Source organism: Sebastes umbrosus, chromosome 6 (assembly GCF_015220745.1).
Source record: "Sebastes umbrosus isolate fSebUmb1 chromosome 6, fSebUmb1.pri, whole genome shotgun sequence".
Lineage (NCBI taxonomy): Eukaryota > Metazoa > Chordata > Actinopteri > Perciformes > Sebastidae > Sebastes > Sebastes umbrosus.
The window spans coordinates 1,738,125-1,757,400 of record NC_051274.1 but is presented as its reverse complement, the minus strand read 5'-3'; the positions used below and the strand labels follow the sequence as shown (position 1 = coordinate 1,757,400).

General features: G+C 42.7%; 1 protein-coding gene across 1 annotated transcript in view; it reads left to right on the top strand.

The window, feature by feature from the left end:
- Positions 1-19,276, top strand: part of hspg2 (heparan sulfate proteoglycan 2) — a 141,114-nt gene that overhangs the window by 26,616 nt on the left and 95,222 nt on the right. The window contains 2 exon segments of the mRNA XM_037771388.1: positions 13,681-13,822; positions 15,015-15,074. Coding sequence (XP_037627316.1) covers positions 13,681-13,822; positions 15,015-15,074 — 202 coding nt within the window.

Here is a 19,276-nt window from a genome sequence, read left to right as displayed (position 1 = left end):
TATGGTTATCTGAGTGTCTACAACCAACAAACTGTGAAATAAGACGACACAGTCAGTTTTTTACGGGCTGTCTAGATCAGGAAGCATGTGATTCAACAACAGCTATTCAGATGTGGCTCCCATTCCTAGTCACATGCAGGCTCATTAGAATATATCGGCCATAGCTGGAGAGCTACCTTTGTTAAAGGTGCACCCAGGGGGCTACGTTCCAAATCACATCACTAATTATTTTACTTTAGTACATACTGCAGCTGCCTTTATAAAGTAATGCATGCAAGTATACATACAATTGGGACATACTACTTCGTCATAACCATTGCACATTGAAACTTTGACCCTGTTGCTTATATATCTGCTGTTGCAAAGGATTGTGGGTCATAATAGCTAGATATCAAAAGTTACACTACATTTTGGCGAGGGAAAATCTGGCATGGCCATTTTCAAAGAGGCCCCTTGACTCTGACCTCAAGATATGTGAATGAAAACTCTGAGGCCCTGTTTCAGACCTGGTATTAACATGCATCCTCAGTGATCTGATCACAAGTTCACAGCTTAAGTACGTCTGTTCACACCTGCGCATTAACATGCTTCTCCACATGCGTCTTCAGTGGCCCACTTGTGGTCCGATCCCACTTCCCGCCTCATATGCAAATAAACACGCAGTAAAAACACACGGCTAATACAGCAGCCGTTATGACGAAATATTACATGAATGTCAGTAGTAATATCCCACATATTCGTGATTCTGGTTCATTGTATTAACATCAAAATAAAAAGTTATTATACCGGCGGTCCCCGGGACCTCCGTGCCGCCGGCACCGCTGCTTTTGCCAGACAACAGCCTGTAGGGGTACAGAGCTCCAGAGAGCGGGGAGGACAGAGAACAGACGTGAGCTGTCAGCTGAGCAGCGGAACAAAAACACAGACACATCTCCGACAGTATGATAATAATGCACTTTGCGTGCACAGAGGCGGTTTTCCAATGCTGACAAGTGCCCGTGTCTGCCTGTTTATTCACCTGAGGGGGCGTGGTGATCCCGCGGGATCCCAGCAGGAGTCAGATGAGTAGGCGGTCCTTAATGTGGCCCAGGACACATTTACTACACACTGCTATAAGAATGTGTTCATTTGTGGCCCAGACCTCCTCTGAATGTTGGTCTGAAGATCCGATCTCATGTGGCGTCCTCTACATGCATCTTGAGTGTGTTCAACCTGTACTCAAAGCTGTCCACTTGTGATCACTGAGGACGCATGTTAATACCAGGTGTGAACAGGGCCTGAGATGAACAGAGTGAAAACTGTTATTCAAAGAGATAAAACAGATGTTGACAAACTGCAAATTTTGCAGTTTAAAAAAGGTAATAAACCGCAATATATTTGATTTGTAATACTCTGCATATTGCAAAGTGTTTAAAGATCGTATATGGTGACTTTAGTTTGGTGATAATATCGCATCGTGGGCCTCTGGTGATTCCCACCTCTACTAAAATGTACTTGTTATTTAGATTATATTTTCATATATTGTGCAGAACCTTTTGGTAAAACTTTGAATACTTGTGTGATATGCTTTGATTTGGAGTAATGTCATTTGCATGTAGAAATACATTTTTTGTGTATATTTAGTATATTTGGAAACATTACAACTTGAGCATTGCGCTATGAAGTAAATGTATACGTGGGTTTTCCTCCGTGCTGAGAGCTCTGTACTGTAAACTACTTTCTGTATATAACAAAAAGTCTCTCTCTTGTGCAAGGAAATCCAGCGTTTGATGCTTCATGTACTGCAGCTGAAGCTCAAGTAGTCTTTGTCCGGAGATGTTCCTGTATTTGCAGTGTCCAGCTTAACGTCAGGGCACCTCACAGATCCCTGATCCTCTGAGTCTCCCCAGTGGGAAGTAAAGCGGCGTCGGTATGTGACAGAGGAGCGCTTTCAAAGGGTCCTCTTTCTGTTATAAATAAAACAGGTCGGGGGCCGGCCAAGCCGGGGCTGCTCTGTCCCCTCCGAGCTGGCCACACCTTTCGCATGTCAGCTGTCGTCTGGTGGAACTGGAGCTGCTGGCCCCTCGGTCCCCTCCTCCGGCAGGTCACTCTATCAGAAATGTTACCGGAAACACTTACGCTATTTATAGACCCACCAAATACTCTCACAGTGTTTATGTTTGATGGTGACATGCGTTCAGGTGAGAGAGTATTTTTTCCAGCTTTTAATCACTCTTTTTTTATCCTTGCTGCCTGTAGGTTAATCACTTAGCTCTGCCCTGGTTTACCAATCAAGAGTATGACATTCGTTGGGATATTTTTCTCACAATAACCAACACCAGTAGTTTTAAGAGCTAAACCTCAACTCCAGTAAATTGGCCTTTCCCACAAACCACAGAGCCCTATTAAAACCCAATAGCTTCATTCCTGTCTGAAACAGTCGGCTGATAACTGTGTGCCAGTTAACAAGGTGTGTTACCAGTGGTGCTTGCCGCCCGTCCATGTGTGTGTGTGTGTGGTGTGCATTCTTAGTACCTGCATGTGTAAATAAGGAGGTGGTTCAGGGCTTTTGTCCAGTGGTGGCGGGGGCTTTCAGGCTCCACCGATGGATGAGCGGTGGCCGCGATTCTAGGTGGTCCGTTGACGCAGGGTCCTGCTGGGGCCCCTGCTGGGGTGATAATTGAAAAGATGGGGCTTCTGATGGGTGTCAACTGGACCTTCACGCCTAGGACGTTTGGGTGGAATGTGGTCACGCTCTAGTTATCCAACCCAACAGTGAAAATGTAATCAGTATAGCTTTTAAAAACACTTTCAGCTACCTGTAAAGTAGCCTGAAGGATAGGGAATATCCATTGCTCAGCTGGAAAAAAGCTTTTATTTTTGGCAATTTGACAGTTCTAAAATGACATAAACATAAATGAAGGGACTCATGAGGCTTTGCTCTGCTGATCTTTACTCAACAAATCCCACAACAAAGTCTTGTGATTGTTGCAACCACTGAGGCTGGAAAAAAGCCCATCAGAGATAGCATTCCGTTAGTGTTACGCGGGGTGTCTGGTTTCACATCCCGCTTAAGATCTCTGCTCTTGTCTGGTCGCTTGTGTCGCCAGGCTGTGACCTTTGGCCTGAAATTCATTATGGTGGCCTGTCACCCGCAGTTTGCAAATTGTGCTATTGGAAGGGCAGAGATGACACATAAAGTAAAGTACCAGGCTACTTTGAAATGACCCCTAAGCCTTTGTTTTTAATCTATGTTGGGGTATCTGACAAAGGTTTATTTGGTGCATCAGGAGAATCAGTTTTAAATCATATTGTTTACTAAAATTGACTTGCCAATAATGTCCATAATTAATCTTAATTAATGTAAATTAATTGCAATTTTTTTTATCTGTTCAAGATGTACTTTAAAGGGAAGATTTTTGTCAAGTAGTTAATACTCAAATATGCTGCTTTATGCACATGTATACATGTATTTATTATTGGAAATCAGTTACAATAGAAAAGAATAAGTATTGTCCAGAAACCCTCACAGGTACTGCATTAAAACAAATGTGCTCAAATCAGAACATGTCAAACTGCAGCCCAACAGGCACAACAGCTGTCAGTGTGTCAGTGTGCTGACTTGACTATGACTTCGTGACTCGTGGGTACCCATAGAACCCATTTTCATTCAGATATCTTGAGGTCAGAGGTCAAGGGGAACCCCTTTAAAAAATGGCCATGCCAGTTTTTGGAGCATTATTAGCCTAATTCCTGAGAAGCAGTATGACTGTGGTTCGGTACCAATGGATTCATTAGGTTTTGTAGTTTCATATGATGCCAGTATCTTCACTCTAGCTTAAAACTGAGCCCGCTACAACCTCCGAAATATTGATTGCTTAATGCATTAAAGAAATTAGTGGCATAAAAAGAATGTGTGCTAACGCGTTATTATCGCCGTTAACTTGTACAGCCCTAACAGCATAACAAAGTAAAGCTAAAGCTTGTTTTAATTAGGCATGGTATTAACTCACATGGTTTTTAAAGTGTGTACTGTAGCAGCAACATGGTAGCAAATTCATTAGTTCACCCTCTGGTTCCTTTGATCCCGGCAGCAGAGGACAGAAAGAGAAAGCTCACCGACAAATTGCATTTCTTTTTCTATTTAAAAAAAATTGTCACCCTGCAGATCATCCCTTCTCGCCGCCGTTGTAGCAGCACCTCGTACACAAGTCCGCACAGGCTGGATGCTTATTTTGACATGCCTCCCTAAACCGTTTGGTTTAAAAGGAGAGGAGTGTGTGAGGTTGTGTGTGGCAGATGCTGAACAGGCTGGAGGCACTGCTTGTTTTACCACAGAGACTGTTTGAACGTGGTTTGTGCCTCAGAGGGGGCAGACGCAACACAAAAACACAACACACTCTTAATCTTATGTCTTTGTGCTGAATTTGTTTGATCACATCAAGGCGTGTGGTGGTTATGATTTGCCATATGATACTTATATAGTGGACAGGAAGTGATTAACATTTCCATTGGTTTCAACTTTTTCCAATTAAAGGGGAACTCCACTCCACATCAAAGTGTGTGTTGTAGGTGTTGGGAAGTACTACTGCATCTGTGAATAAAGTTGTATAAAGCCTTTTGTGGCTGAGCAACTTAATTAATTGCTTCAAGCGATGTCACTTGAGTCAGAGTTGGTTGGGACTGATGACTACAAGTTGAAAATGAAAAAAATCTGGGGGGTGTGGAGTAATGCGTAGATTTACGCTTGCCGCATCTGTGAGGGTCGCAAGTGCCGCACAGTCAAAGTGACGTCGCACCACCAGACACGACCTTTGGGGGGGGGTTCAGTTGCAGCGGATTTTTGCACGTCCGTTGCATATCCAGAACCAGATCCACGCGGATGGGTGGCGAACATTGGAGAACTTTTAGGAGCTTTGAGAATGTCGGTTTGCCTGCCAAGAAAATCCCGGACGGAGTTCGAGTTCGGCATATTTGGCCGTCGCCTATCTTGTTTTTTTGCAACCAGAAGTGACCAAGAGGTAGTGCTGAGTACATCCAAACAAACAAAGGGTTAAAACAAGACGAAAACACAGACAGCAACCAGGACTGGACAACGGCGTGGGTAGCAACCTGTCAATCACAAGGTAGCCCCCGCCCTAAAGCATCCCCTGCTTTAATGGTCTTACTGACTCTAAATGGGACCATCATTTACTAAATGAACATCATGCTGTATTGAAGAAGACTTGAAACTAAGCGATGAGACCATAAAACTCATGTTTACAATGTATTACTGAGGTAATAAATCAAGTGAGAAGTAGGCTCCATTTTCTCATAGACTTCTATACAACCAGAGGAGTCGCTCCCTGCTGGCTACTAGAAAGAAATGGCAAGTATAAGGGCATTTCACTAGTGGCTTCAATTTCCAGAATTGGAGTGTTGTCCACCTGGAGCATAACACACATGAATCTCTGACTGAACTGTGGGCGGTCGAGTTGCATTGTGGGTAATGTAGTGCTCGAGGCAAAAAAGACGATATCTCTGGTTCTGCTTGCACTGAAATGTATCTCTGTCCTCTGACAGTGTCATAGGATGCAGTGCTAAATCGTTGGAGTCCTCTTTTACATCTTATTATAAGTCAATTAGTTGGCTCTTTAAATATGCACCACAGAGAAAAAAAAGGTTTCTTGCCCCTCTGCAGTTACCCGTTAAATCTATTTAATGGCATAGTCGTCAGTGCAGTAAATCTGCTGACATGACCTTGCAATACCAGAATATCATCGGAAAAGACATCATGCATTTCCAGAAAATGTGGGTCCATACTGCCTATTTCCAGTGGGAGACCAAGCTTATTGTAAAATGCATGGCATGACCGTTGTGTGGGAGAGAGAATGAATGACCTGGGGAAGATGGCTAGGCAGGCACTCTAAGCATGTGTTCAAAATGCAGACTCGCTCTTCACTTTGACTCCCCTGGCCCCCCTCACTCCTCTCAACAAGCTTCTGTTTTCTAAGAAAACTCAACGTGTTTGTTGCACCAGCAGCATTCGTTGTGGAACACTTTGAGAAGACAATCCCTGCATGTTGTCAAAGAGTGTTTGTCTGTTGAATGAAGAGCCTCCTTCCACTTCCTCCCCGTCCAATCACTTTGGATTAAACCCTGTGGAGACGTCAAAGCTGCAGAGAGCAGAAGGGCCTCACTCATCGGGCCCTTTATGCGAGAGGGGCCCTGGCCGAGGTTTTAGTGTCAGGAGTGGCAGTTTGTCAATTCACCCACCGCTCCAAGCAAGGGTTAAACACAGGAAACTCTGTCTCTCTCACACAAACATACACAGACACAGACAAAGCTTCCCTGTTGTTTAAAACCTTGAAACGTCTTGTCTCCTGTTCCTGTAAAAGAAACATTTCTCCGGGGCTTATCCTTTTTTCTTCCTTCTCTTTCCATCATCCCTTTCACAACACAAGGCCAAACATGTGCACACATAATTTATTTTCACATTATCAAGGGTGCTGATTTAAGGCAACCCTGCTAATACCCCTGCACCTACTCCACTGATAGCAGCGGGTCAAGTAAAGGGAGTGCTGGGGTTCTGCAGCTCAGTCCTCGTTTGCTGCCTGGATTAGCGGCTTGGCGAGCTCCTTCTTTTCAGTCCTACTCTACCTAAAGAGAAGAGAGTATGTGTCAGGCTTTCATCCACTTAATGCTCTCTGACGTTTACATTCCATTCCTGTTTAGTACCGCCGCAACTTCAAGTCTAAGCAGATATTGTTAGTCTTTCAAAGGGAGAGAGCAAAAGAGAGCAGAGGCTGGTTAGGGAGGGACGAAGGGTCAAGGAGGTTGGGAATATCATCTTGTGAAGGTTTTTTCCGTCGAAGTGCCTGGTGCATTGAAAGGTCACACCCGGTGTTTGAATCAGTTGATAAGAATGAGCAATATGCCGTGTTGCCTTGTTCCCAGCTTTCACCGCTTTTCTATGTTCCCTGTCACAGGCTCTGGTGGGAACAGAAGCATTTCCTGAGCTCAGGAGAGGCGTAAATGCTAAACCCTTTGCTGCTGCTGTCAGAAAACGACCTACAATATTTCTACAAGAGAGCATCGCTCCTCTCTGTGGGACTCTTGTCTGAGTGCGAGCAGCTTCTTGTTTTGCTGTAACACACTGGTTATGCCTTTTAAGATGTTTCTCACAGATTGTCCTGCAGCTGCATCTGTGGGTTTATTAGCCGAGTGGGCGAATCGTGTCCCGTGAAGAATTCTTCTCACACTGCCTCTGACAGGCGATGGTTGTCACAGAGATGTACCCAGGATGGGAATGCATGAGTGTGGGTTTATGATAGTGTGTGCATGAGAGTGTGGGTGTGTTTTTTGCATGTGCTACCACATGCCAGTGTGTGTGTGTGTGTGTGTGTTCTTTTGTATTTGTAACATTTCAAGATTCAAGATTCAAGATGTTTATTGTCACGCCGGTTGTACAGGTACAAACGTGTGAAAGTACTTTTCGCTAGGAAGCTCCATTAAATATAAATTATATTACATATATTATTTAAAGGGGCCATCGGAAGTGGTTTTGGATGTTTGGTCTGTAAATGATGATGTGCTTTATAGTACAGCTGCTGACCATTCTCATGACAGCGATATCTCATGAAAGCCTTGAGGGAAGAGCTTTCTTCAAATTTGGCACAACATCCACTTGGACTCAAGGATGAACTTAATTAGAATTTGGCTCACAAAACACATTTTTGGCCATAACTCAAGAATTCATATGCTAATTCTGACAATTGCACACAAATGTCTAACAGGATAAAATGATGAAGTAATGACATTTTGGACAGACATGATGTAAAACTGCAAATTAGACGGTTGGCAGAGGTATAGAACCACAAGGCGGTAATTCTAGTTCAAAACATACTATAGTGTTAAACTCACTTTAAAAGACTAGTGTGCGACAATAGGGGGATCTACTAGCAGAAATGGTATATACTATTAATAATTATGTGTCTTTAGTGTATCTAGCACCAGATAATAACAATTGTTTTTTTTCCAGTTTAGTTTAGAATGAGCCGATTATATCTACATAGAGAGCAGGTCCTCTCCACGGAGTCCGCTCATGTTGCAACTCCATGTTTCTACAGCAGCCCAGAACCAAACTCTGGAAACTTTTCCTGCTTGGGCCAGAGTCGTTAACGTAACTCGCTTCTGTCACCGCTGCTCTCTCTCTCTCTTGCTTTAACACTCACTTTCCATGTACACATATTCGCACTGGCTCTGCTCCAAATGACCTACTAATCTTACAACAACTGGCCACGCACACTTGGCACAAGGGAGAGGTTGCAGTTGTTTGAAATGTCCTCACCTCACCGCTAGATACGGCCAGATCCTACACACTGCACCTTTAAGTTCACTTGATTCCAGTAGCTTGCCTTGCTCACAACAGGTGATCCATCCCAGTAAACATGTAGTCACTTTTGTGTATTGTCAAAGTTACTGTACCATTCATGTGGTAATGTCAAGTGCAAGAAACACACATTTGGAAAGGCCCATTTTGAAAAGTCTTCTTTGTTGGTGCATTACAGGAAACTCCAACATTTGTGAGATTCTGCTATGTTGAAATTCTCTAACATCTGAGAGAAGTTGGCAGCGGAATAGCAGAAACCAAAGCCATACACGCTATACTTGTGTTCTGGGTTTGATTTCCTGCAGAAGTAGCATGTGAATGCTGTTCCATATAGCTGAATCTGAAATTTCTATATGTAATGGCTTAATAGTATAAATCTGTGATATTCTTATATTTTTGTTATTATCAACAAATCCCATCAAAAGACTAAACCAACAATGAATAGCTCCTATAACAAGTGTGCTGCCTGACTTTAGCTCCTCCGTCAGTGCCACTCGTGCTCCATTGTGTCCAATACTACTAGAATGTGCCTCTCAACATTTTGTGCATGTTATCTCAACACATTGTAGGTAGTAGAGAACCCACCAGTTTATGGACGTGTTAAGTACAGCAGCTGTGCTTAATATGGAAAAGTGAATTGCCACATCAGTTACTGTACCACACCATTATCTCAGGCTACATCCACACTAATACTGTTTCTGTTTTAAAATTGCATAACTTTTGCTGCGTTTATGTCTAACGTCCACACTACTCCGGTGTTTTCAGGCCCCTAAAACAGAGACCTTTGAAAACGAGGCTGACTCCATTTTATATTTAAAACTGCTGGGTTGCATTTTTTGGACAGAAACAGAGACCTTTAAAAACAATGACGCATACACCACGGTCACTACTTGATTGGGTCTTATCAGTCATGAAGTGTCCTTGCCTGATTCGTCACGCCCTATCACCTGAACCCTTTCGGGATGAAAACGGACATCAGCCTCAACCACTAGTGGTTAATTTCAACACGGATAACGAGTTACAAGCGTTGCTCACCTTGTTGTCTGTGCTAGCAGCTATTGTGCTGTTAAATTCAGCATTTTATAATGCTACTACTGCCTACATGCGCAGGAGACACGCCATTATTCGAGCGCTTTGCATCAATTCCGGTGTCCAGTTCTGCTTCCTGTTTACACCAGCACGCGCATGCCCAGTGTATGTGAATGGTCATGTGATATGCGCTTTCAGGCATGGTAGCAAGGAACCTATATTGGCAAGAAGTCAATTGTTTGTTTCATTGCAACATCGGTGCCCAGCAGCAAAGCTACACTTCCGCCATTTTGGACTGAAACGATTACCGGATGCCAGTAAAACGTCCGCCCAAAAGTGCCGTACAAAAGTAAAACAAAAGGATTTATATTCTATTGTCATATTCTATCGAAATGGCCTGTATTGAACAGTAAAATATTAAAATTAAACGAAATGTTATGGTGTGGATGTAGCCTCAGTATCAATGTTATGATGCCAGAAAGAGAAGAGAACAAATGGATATGGACACAAGCCATTCTTTGGAATCATTTATGGGACATTTGTTCCCGTGGTCCCTACAGATAGAAGCTGTGGAGAATTGGGAAGCTTTGAATGGCTGTTATCAGTTCTTATCCATTTCAGGAAACAAAGAAGCATGCCCATCTGATTAGCTGTTAATGGCCAGTGACTGTGAGATGAAATAACAGGCTTGCAGTACAAATGTGCATGTTGGAAGAGCCAGCGTTGGTTTGGAAGTGGAGATGACAGCAGGTCTCCAGCTGCAAGATTTAGCTGATGGAAGAAAGGATATTGGCATTAATTTTACATTTACCCAGTCTTTTTCCAGACACGTTCTGCTTCTGTCCCATTGATTATCAATTGTTCAACGGACCGAAATGCATTTTCTTTCCCCTCGTCCCGCAATACAATACAGCTGGGCAAACTTAAAACCTATCCCCAGGCTTCTGTATAGCGTCCCTGTCACTCATTAATCCATAGGAATTCTGTTGTTCCCCTTTTTTCTACAGCTACTATTAACTTCATCCTGCAAGGCAAACATTGTGCATTGTGAGCAGAGTAATTCATAACGTAAACAGTGGAATTCCTTTTGGCTGGAATGTGTGTGCTCGTCTGGTGTGTCACAATGTGCGGTACGGTGTTTGTGTGTATGTTCGTGCCGAGTAAGCTACCTGGTTGCCAGATGTCCTTCTGGAAATTGCAACAAGTTACTAGAGCGAGCGGATTCTCTGAAGCCATTGTCCTCTGGGTGGGGTGGAGTTCAAAAGAATTACAGAGTCGGTCAAGACCTTTATCTGGAGGGAACTTTAACACAACAGACGTGTCTTAACTCCTAGACTGAGAGTAAAGGTCGCAGCAGCTTTTTGAACTAGAATGCAGTAGCGTAGTGAGAAAGCAGATTCATATGTAGCGCCGAAGATGAGGCCAGATTGACATGCTCAAACAAGTGTAGCTTAACATGTTAGCTTTAAGATCCAGTGCAAATATGGGCTCGCCCAGCAAAGGCTACCCTATAAGTTTGTGGTGCTTTTTGCCCAGATGGCATCCAGCATGTCCAGATGATACCCCATTCCGAGGGAGCGGGAAGCGGGAGGTGATCACACCGATGGTTGGCTGGACGGCACCGCTGAAAAGAATTTGGTTAGTCAGCGGTTTCCTTTTGAAAATGGCCCGGGATTGTTGTTGTAAGGGTGTTCAATCAGGGGGAGAGAGGATTTGGGGGGATAGATGTAGTTATTTATTAGCCGGAGTCATTTTAAATGTGAAAACCACCGTGATGGAGTTTGGGTGGGAAATACGAACTGGCGGGCCATTGCCAACTGGAAATGCCAGGGGTGGCATCCTGCCAGGGTTGTATCCCAACTTATTAGCTGGAGTCCTGGGCAGTCTGGATGCTGAGATGGTGAGGCGCGCAGAGATAAATAACCCACACTGTGCTCCACTATGGCTGGCACAGCGAACGTTATCGAGATGATCAGATATGAGAGCGGCGGGCCAAGCGTTGTGTCTCCTCATTGAGAGTGTTTAGGATCTATCAGGTGTACTGCCAGAGGAGGCAGCTCTGTCTTTTATTTATGGGACTGGTGTTGGATTGTCCTTTAGAGAACTGTTGTGATAGAAATATATACTGCTATAATCTTTTTGATAATAATACTTTGGCACCATTACATAAAGAAAACCTTTCTGCTTGTAGGACTAAAATTGCGTTTTCCTACCAAGCACCTTTTTTTTAGCCCTCACTAGCACTGGCAACTCTAAATTCAATTTTGGTACAGATATTCATGGTCCCCAAAGGAGGAATCCCAAGGGTCCTCTGGTGATCTCCTGACTATTCTTTTAGTGGCACCATGAGGTTGACGTTTTTGGTTTTTGGTGAAATGTCTCAACAACAATTTGATGGATTGCCATGACATTGGTACAGACATTCATGCCCCCTCATAATGAATTATAATAATAATAACTTTGGTGATCCTTTAACTTGTCATTCAGCGACTATTATCAGATCCATATTTTTACAATACATTACATGCAACACCAAAGGTATTACCATCAGCCTCAGTTGCACTTTGTGTCTAGTGCTAATTAGCATTAACATGCTAAAAGAAGATGGTGAATAGAGTGCTGCAGGAATGAGTTCTAAAACCCGGAAATGAGTTAGCATTTGAAGCACTTTCCGGTTCCTCGTCTGGAAGTCAATGGGTTTTTTGAATGTTTTTTAATCAGATGCCTGATATAATGTCTGGTGGTTAACACAAGCTTAAGAGATTTTAGGTTTGTTTTCCTACGATATAGAATACATCAATAAATACCCCACTCAACACACTCAATTTTGAAGCTTTTTTGTGTCTTTAAAAAGGCGGTTGCTAACAGGTGGCTAAATGAGACTATTAAACGTCATCTCGCCGATTCGTCCGCCTTTACAACCTCGTTGTATATACTCACGTTCATGTGACTGTGATGAAGTTGGTGTATAGCCTAACGCTAGCTTTTTACTTCTGGCGATTGCATTCACACAGAGCTTATTTTCTGCAATAATTTAAAACCAAATGGAACGATCCCATTGGCTTTCTGTCGAGGGAAACCGGGGCGATGCTAACTTCCTGGTTGGCCTACCTAAAATACGTCATCCCTGCAGCACTCTATATGGTACACAATATACCTGCAACACATCAGTGTGTTGAATAATCACTATGAGCACTATGAATCTTATTTATTGCCAGATGTATCAGGTATACACTAGGAATTTGCATTGGTTCGTTGGTGCAAATAAGCAGTAAAAAAATAACAATAGAATAAAATATGTTCTTCCTCAATACCCTGAAGAAGACACGTTGAAACGTTGGTAAATTATTAAATTATTTTTTGCATCGTGGTTACGAATGTGCGACTATTTTTCTCTACACTATCATCCTGATATTAGTATTTAGTTCAAGCACAAGTGCAATGACTGTGCCCCAATAAAACTGTTTTAACATTTTTATTTAAATCAGAAACTGGCTGATCAAAGAGTAAGTACTAAGGTTTGATTTCCTGCCCTTGCGCTTTGTATGCTGCTCAAGTTGAATGAAATTCTGCCGTGCTGTGGCTCGGGGCCAGGCGCTCCATTCTCAGTTGCTCTCCCCATCCTTCAGTTACTATTGTTCCATTCATATAACATGCCTTAATGACAGGATGATCCACAGATTTTGAAGCGACTTGTCGTCTGAGGCGCTGCATGTGTTTGAGGTGTTTTTACTGCTCCTGGAGGTGACATCATGTTTCCGTGATTGACTCCTTCCTAATTCCAGAGCGAGGAGCCGGTTGTGTTTTTTTTTACCCGAGGGGCATGAAGTTTAAAGCATACTTCAACAGATTTGTGTCATTCTGATCTCAACCTCAGCTGCTTTCCCGGACTTTCACAGTTTTGTGGAGTGTGTGTTCATGTGTGATTGTGTCTTTTACTTGTGTGTGTACTCATATGTGGGTCATTGTACTCAGCTGTGCATATCTGGAACCAACTTCCACCATTCAGATTAGAAATACTTCCAACAGAAATTGAGTTTTTTGGACATTTGTTCAGTGAACAAACTTTAAGCCCTGAGTTAGCTCTGCTCATACCAGTGTCATGAACTTTTATTTGCATGCAAACTCTTGAGGAGGCCTCTAAGAGATAATAAATGGTAAAGTAAACACACCACAATGCCCTGTTTCCTGTCTGAGCTTTTGTTTTCCCTCCACCCTTCCAGGGTCCATGTATAGAACTGGGTGTAACCTTTCTCCGTGGAGACTTCAACCCCTATAAAATCTCTCTGTGTTTGCCGCAGGTGACTCAGGCCTCCAAGGTGTGGGGAGAGGTTCCTCTGCCAGAAGACTTGGAGGGGGAGAAAGATGTCCAGGCGTCTCAGAGCTTACTTGGACGACGACGGAGGACTTTGGCTGCTGATGAAGCTTCAGGAGATCCTATTGGTAGAGGCTGGGTGACCACAAACCACAGCCACAGCTGCCCCTAATTCATTGGAGATGTTTTTCATTAAGCATTCCTTCGGTTGTTGTTAACCCTCTGAGACCCACAATGGACCCGTTTCCTTTTTTTGGCTCAGAAACATGGTGATAGAAGTGTATGACGGGGCCATCCCAATTCTCTATTAAGTCTCATAAGTTGTTGCAGCAATTTTTGGGTTGATGCCATTTGTTACACAGCTTTGGTGCTAAATTTAACCATTTTTAACCACTGGAGAATTGATCAAAATGATCAATAATCCCTCCAAAATACCACATTAAGACACCAAGACCTTGAGGAACACCATAGAAAAAGCCATGCTGTGATTTGGGATAAAAAACTTTTGACATTTGGAGATTTCTGCAGGAATTGCATTTTTCGGCAATTGGATGGCGAGCACTTCTGTTCTGGAAACTGCTCAGAAACCCCCTTATTGTCATCTAGCTAGGAAAGCCATCCATCCTCTGAATGCTCTAGGTCTCTAGGCTGATCCATCCATCCTCTGAATGCTCTAGGTCTCTAGTTTGATCCATCCATCCTCTGAATGCTCTAGGTCTCTAGTCTGATCCATCCATCCTCTGAATGCTCTAGGTCTCTAGTTGATCCATCCATCCTCTGAATGCTCTAGGTCTCTAGTCTGATCCATCCATCCTCTGAATGTTCTAGGTCTCTAGTCTGATCCATCCATCCTCTGAATGCTCTAGGTCTCTAGTTTGATCCATCCATCCTCTGAATGCTCTAGGTCTCTAGTTTGTGGCTCTAAAGTTTCATGAGGCTGTGATTATCCTAGAGGTCACCACAGGTCATTTTATACAGTGAGGTCAAATTTTAAAAATGGTCTCACTACATGAAATGTCTCCTATGGGGGACAAACATCATCACACCATGAATGCGGGTCTCAGGGAGTTAAACCATCCCAAAACTGAAAACAAGGAATGTTGCTCAGAGATACAAGATGAAATTCTTATTTTAATTCTTATTTTGATGATTTCATCATACAGAGTAACACAAAAGTGCAGGATTCACACTTTCCAGGAGGAATTTAGAGCAGATTTTAAGTTCTACTTGTTACACAAGTGAACCAGACGTGATTCGTTTTCTCAACTTGAACTTGCACATTGACTGTTTCCCCATAAACCTCTGTTTCTTGTCTCCAAGATCTGCCCAGTGGAGAGGATGATGGAAGCACACCATGGCCTCCAGTCTCCGAGAGCACAAGTAAGGGACCAGAACATCTAGTGAATCTAACAGTTTTTCCTTGCGGCAGATTTCGTTGATGTGTGGTAGATCACTCAGCCTCTAAGCTGCCAGATCTGTGACTCCAACTTCAGCATGTGTGTGTATGTTATGTCTGTCTGTACCTGAATGATGATGCCTTCACATCCTGCTACACCCTCTCCACCCACCACTCCCTCACCAGCTTTCCAGAGTCTGGTCATAACATGCGCTTTGTGCTTCGTTCTTCGAGACAAAAACCATCTCCTCTCCTCTTTCATCTTTTTAACCGGCGGCAGAGGTGACAGCACAATAAGACACATGAAAGCACCGTGAACAATAAAAGCTGCAGCACAGCTCACTCTGCTTTTGCGTTCCATTCACACCCCTGCACTTTTTCCAGGCCCTCTTATTTTTGTAGACCTGAAAAGTATTTATATGCGGGCACCCCCCCTCTATATCACATCGCACAGTAGCAGGGAAAAAACAATTTAAATAGATTACTAAACTTTGCATGATGGGTCTAACTCTTTAATCACGCCTGTGGTTTGCTGCTTCTGTTCTTGGTCCATTTTTCTTGTTTTTACCGGCTATAGATTTTTCTTTTATTATTGCAGACAGCAAAACAACCAAGAGTTACTGTCATGACTTTTCCACTGAATATGTGTGCATGCTACTTGGCCTTAGCCACCAAAGATACCTCAGAGGTCCCATTTTGTAGAAAGTGAGATTGTCATGTCTTTTTTGATGATAAAGCAGATATAGGTGCTATATAAATACTGTGAAGGTATCAAAACACTCAATCAACGGAGAAATACACACAGCCCGTATTCAGAAACCGTGCCAATACCAGAAATTTAGTAGTTGATACCAATACCTGTGAAATTCCACAATTCTACCAATTCAATACCAGGGTAAAAAACAATAAATAAATGAATCCCATGTACTTCAACATACACTCCTTTATTATTGTTTGCATACTGTTTTTGTTAGGAAGTTAAAACAGGTCATAATTCCCTCTTCTATTATATATTTTCTGTGAAAAATTAATTTTACAAGATTACATTTGAACACATCATGATCACTTTTGAATTTACCTTTTGCCCAATACTCACTGACCTGAATAGAGCCTGAACGCATCATAATGTAAATCAATGGCACAATCTCGTGTTGAAATCGGCAGGGAAAATGCTAGTTAATGTTGGCTGTTAGCAGCTATTAAGCAGCACAGTCCTGCAAGGAGCTAACAGCTAACATTAGCTTGCTTCCGTCCTGCTGATTTCAACACGGATTTGCTGTTTCGGATGTAGCATTATCAGGGAAAAAAATAGGGGGCCTCCCCTGGACGTATTGATAGAGGTTACCGCGTCCCAGACACTTTTTCTCTGGACACCGTAGTGCTCCAACCCTGATGTACTATAGAAAAATAAGTACCGTTGCGTTTTCAGAAGTTTGGCATTAACTTGGTTCCAAGGTATCAGTTCTTGTGACATCCCTAGTTGTGATGTCACAACTATACAGTCTCGGGCAGAAGTGTCACTAAACTTCCCTGGCTGCAGTGACGCTGTGAAGACGGTGACAGCACAGAGACCGGAAAACACTGACCAATCAGAGCAAACTGGGCTTTTTCCAGAGGGAGGCTGAAAGAGACAAGCGCTAAAACGGAGCGTTTCAGACAGAGGGGGAATACAAGTACATACAAGTACAGTATATTCAGACAGACGGGATGAGAACAATAATGTGTTTTTTGAACATTAAGCATGTAAACATGTTCTAGTAGAAATCCAAAATACAAGTATGAACCTGAAATGAGCAGGATATGTCCCCTTTAAGAGTATAAACTGGTAATAGTTTATTAGGATACTCCAGTTATAGTTAGTTACCATGGTATTGAATTGGGTATCGAGAATCGTGGAATTCCCCTGGTATTGGTATTGACTATTACATTTCTGGTATAGTGACATCCCTAATACCAATGCTGATACTCAACTACAGCTGGATTTTAGTCTCCATGGCTCACTTGACAATATATTCAACAAAGTCCTACTTCCATTTGGTGCATCTATCCAGACTATGGACTTTCAGGGAATTTTTCTGTGTATGAGCAATTTTGGGAACTCTCAACATTTCTATTATTATACCTATCATTTCCCTCATGCAGGAAATTCCTTTACCAAAGCAGACACATGTTAATATCCTGACAGGTCAGATCATTTTCTTATGAAAGACAAAGGCCTGGTTGGTAATAGCTGCTGCTTCTCAGTCTGTCCTCGGTGCCAGACGTGGCACTCGACAGGTTAGCTGAGCTGATTACGTCATGGCAGAATAATTGTTTTGGTAGCAACATTGCGAGCTGACATCATAGCTGGGGCGCGTAAGCATCATGTGCCTCGCTCACAGAAATAGCACGGCTGTGAGGCCTCGCTGAATTTGGGTTGTTAAAGGAGCCAGAGGAGCTTTTAACAAATCATGTGTATGATGTTTGACCGCATGTGATTGTGACAGTTTAGGCTTGTGAGGTTTAGCAGAAGGTTGAGTCAGTTTTTAGCAGCGCATTGATGAAGAAAATATTTAGTTAATAGAGACAGAGATGGATTCATTAAGGCATAGTTGTAAGAAATTGTATTTTTCTTGTAAACACAGCTTCTCAGATCATTTCAGTTGAAGAAAGTTTTATTTCAACCATCAAAGTTGAGCGTGTTTTGAAGTGTGTGTGTGTGTGTGTGTGTGTGTGTGTGTGTGTGTGTGTGTGTGTGTGTGTGTGTGTGTGTGTGTGTGTGTGTGTGTGTGTGTGTGTGTGTGTGTGTGTGTGTGTGTGTGTGTGTGTGTCTCCTGGTGGGTACCCTCGGGTCAGAGTTTGGCACGTACAAACGTACAAAAGAATATGAAAGTCACAGAACACAAAGCCAGTTTGTGCTTTGTTGACAGCACAAGTTGGGAAAATACTTTCTGTTGATGTGCTCACATTTTTTGGTGCGACATGCACCTACAAACATTCCCCATTACTTGGTTTATTGCTTCTGTTTCCATAAACTTCCCGGCTTTTGTATCCACATAAAGTTCAGTGTTGCTTTAATGTGACAATTAAACTGGAGGCTGAGATTATGCAGTGCTGTCTTTAATATATTACCTCATCTCAAAGGTGGCGAGACATTTGCATTGTGCTCAGTGTGATCATGGTGCTATGATTGGAGGAGACAGGCTATTTCCATGTATAGATCTGAGCACAACAGCAATGGGAAGGAAATTTGGTTTCCTGTGCTGAATGCTGAATACTTCTCTGAGTGTCTCTGTCCTGTTGGCTGTCCAGGCTGTTCGCACAAGCCTCTGCCTTCCTTCCCCCTCCAGTACTTTAAAGTACGTAGGTGCCACCGTTGCCCCCAATTATGGCTTATATCCTGTTATGCTACTATTTGCAGACGGTGAAGGAATTCCCATTTCCCACTGTCTTAGCCTCGCGCATTGAAGCTGTGAAAAAACACCTGGAGCCTAATCTGCTGTTAAGGCTATTTTTAACCTCTTCTGTCCATTGTTGTTCTTTATCGCCTCTAATCAAAGTCTGCGATCTCCTCAAGAGATACCAAGGTTGCGTCTCATGTCCTCTCAACCTTGACCTGTACACTCAGATCCCCGAAGAGATTCCTGGGAGACAAAATACAACTTATCTCGTCTGCGAGAGCCTTTCCCTGTTTCCCAGCTCCATTACAGACATTCCCATTGCACCAGGGATATTGGGCACTTTGTTTAGAAACCAAAGAAACAAAGGTTACAATGTCCACTTGGTAATGGTTATATGGTCGGTGGTGAGGGTCTGCTGGGGTTAAATTCTTCCCAGTGCTAATTTTGGATGAAAAGCTTGAGAATTCATATCTCTAGAGTAGTGACTCCTGTAGAGGGTGCCCTGAAGACCAGAGAAGGATGCCCATTTGTTCACCGGATTTTGTATTCATTATTCGTGCGATTTTATTTTATTTTGTTTTTTAATGTGTCACTGCGTTAAAAAAAACACCTTTTATCATAGTTTTCAAATATATGAAATAAGCAATAGTACGTATTAGGGTGGGAAAAAAATGTGTTCCCCTATGTATTGCAATTTTTTTTTTACAATTTTGAAATAATTCTTTTAATGCCAGAATCAGCATATTTGCTTGATTTGAGTCTATGTGGAGGTAGAAGGAAGACTGCTTTTATTGTTGTAGTCTGAG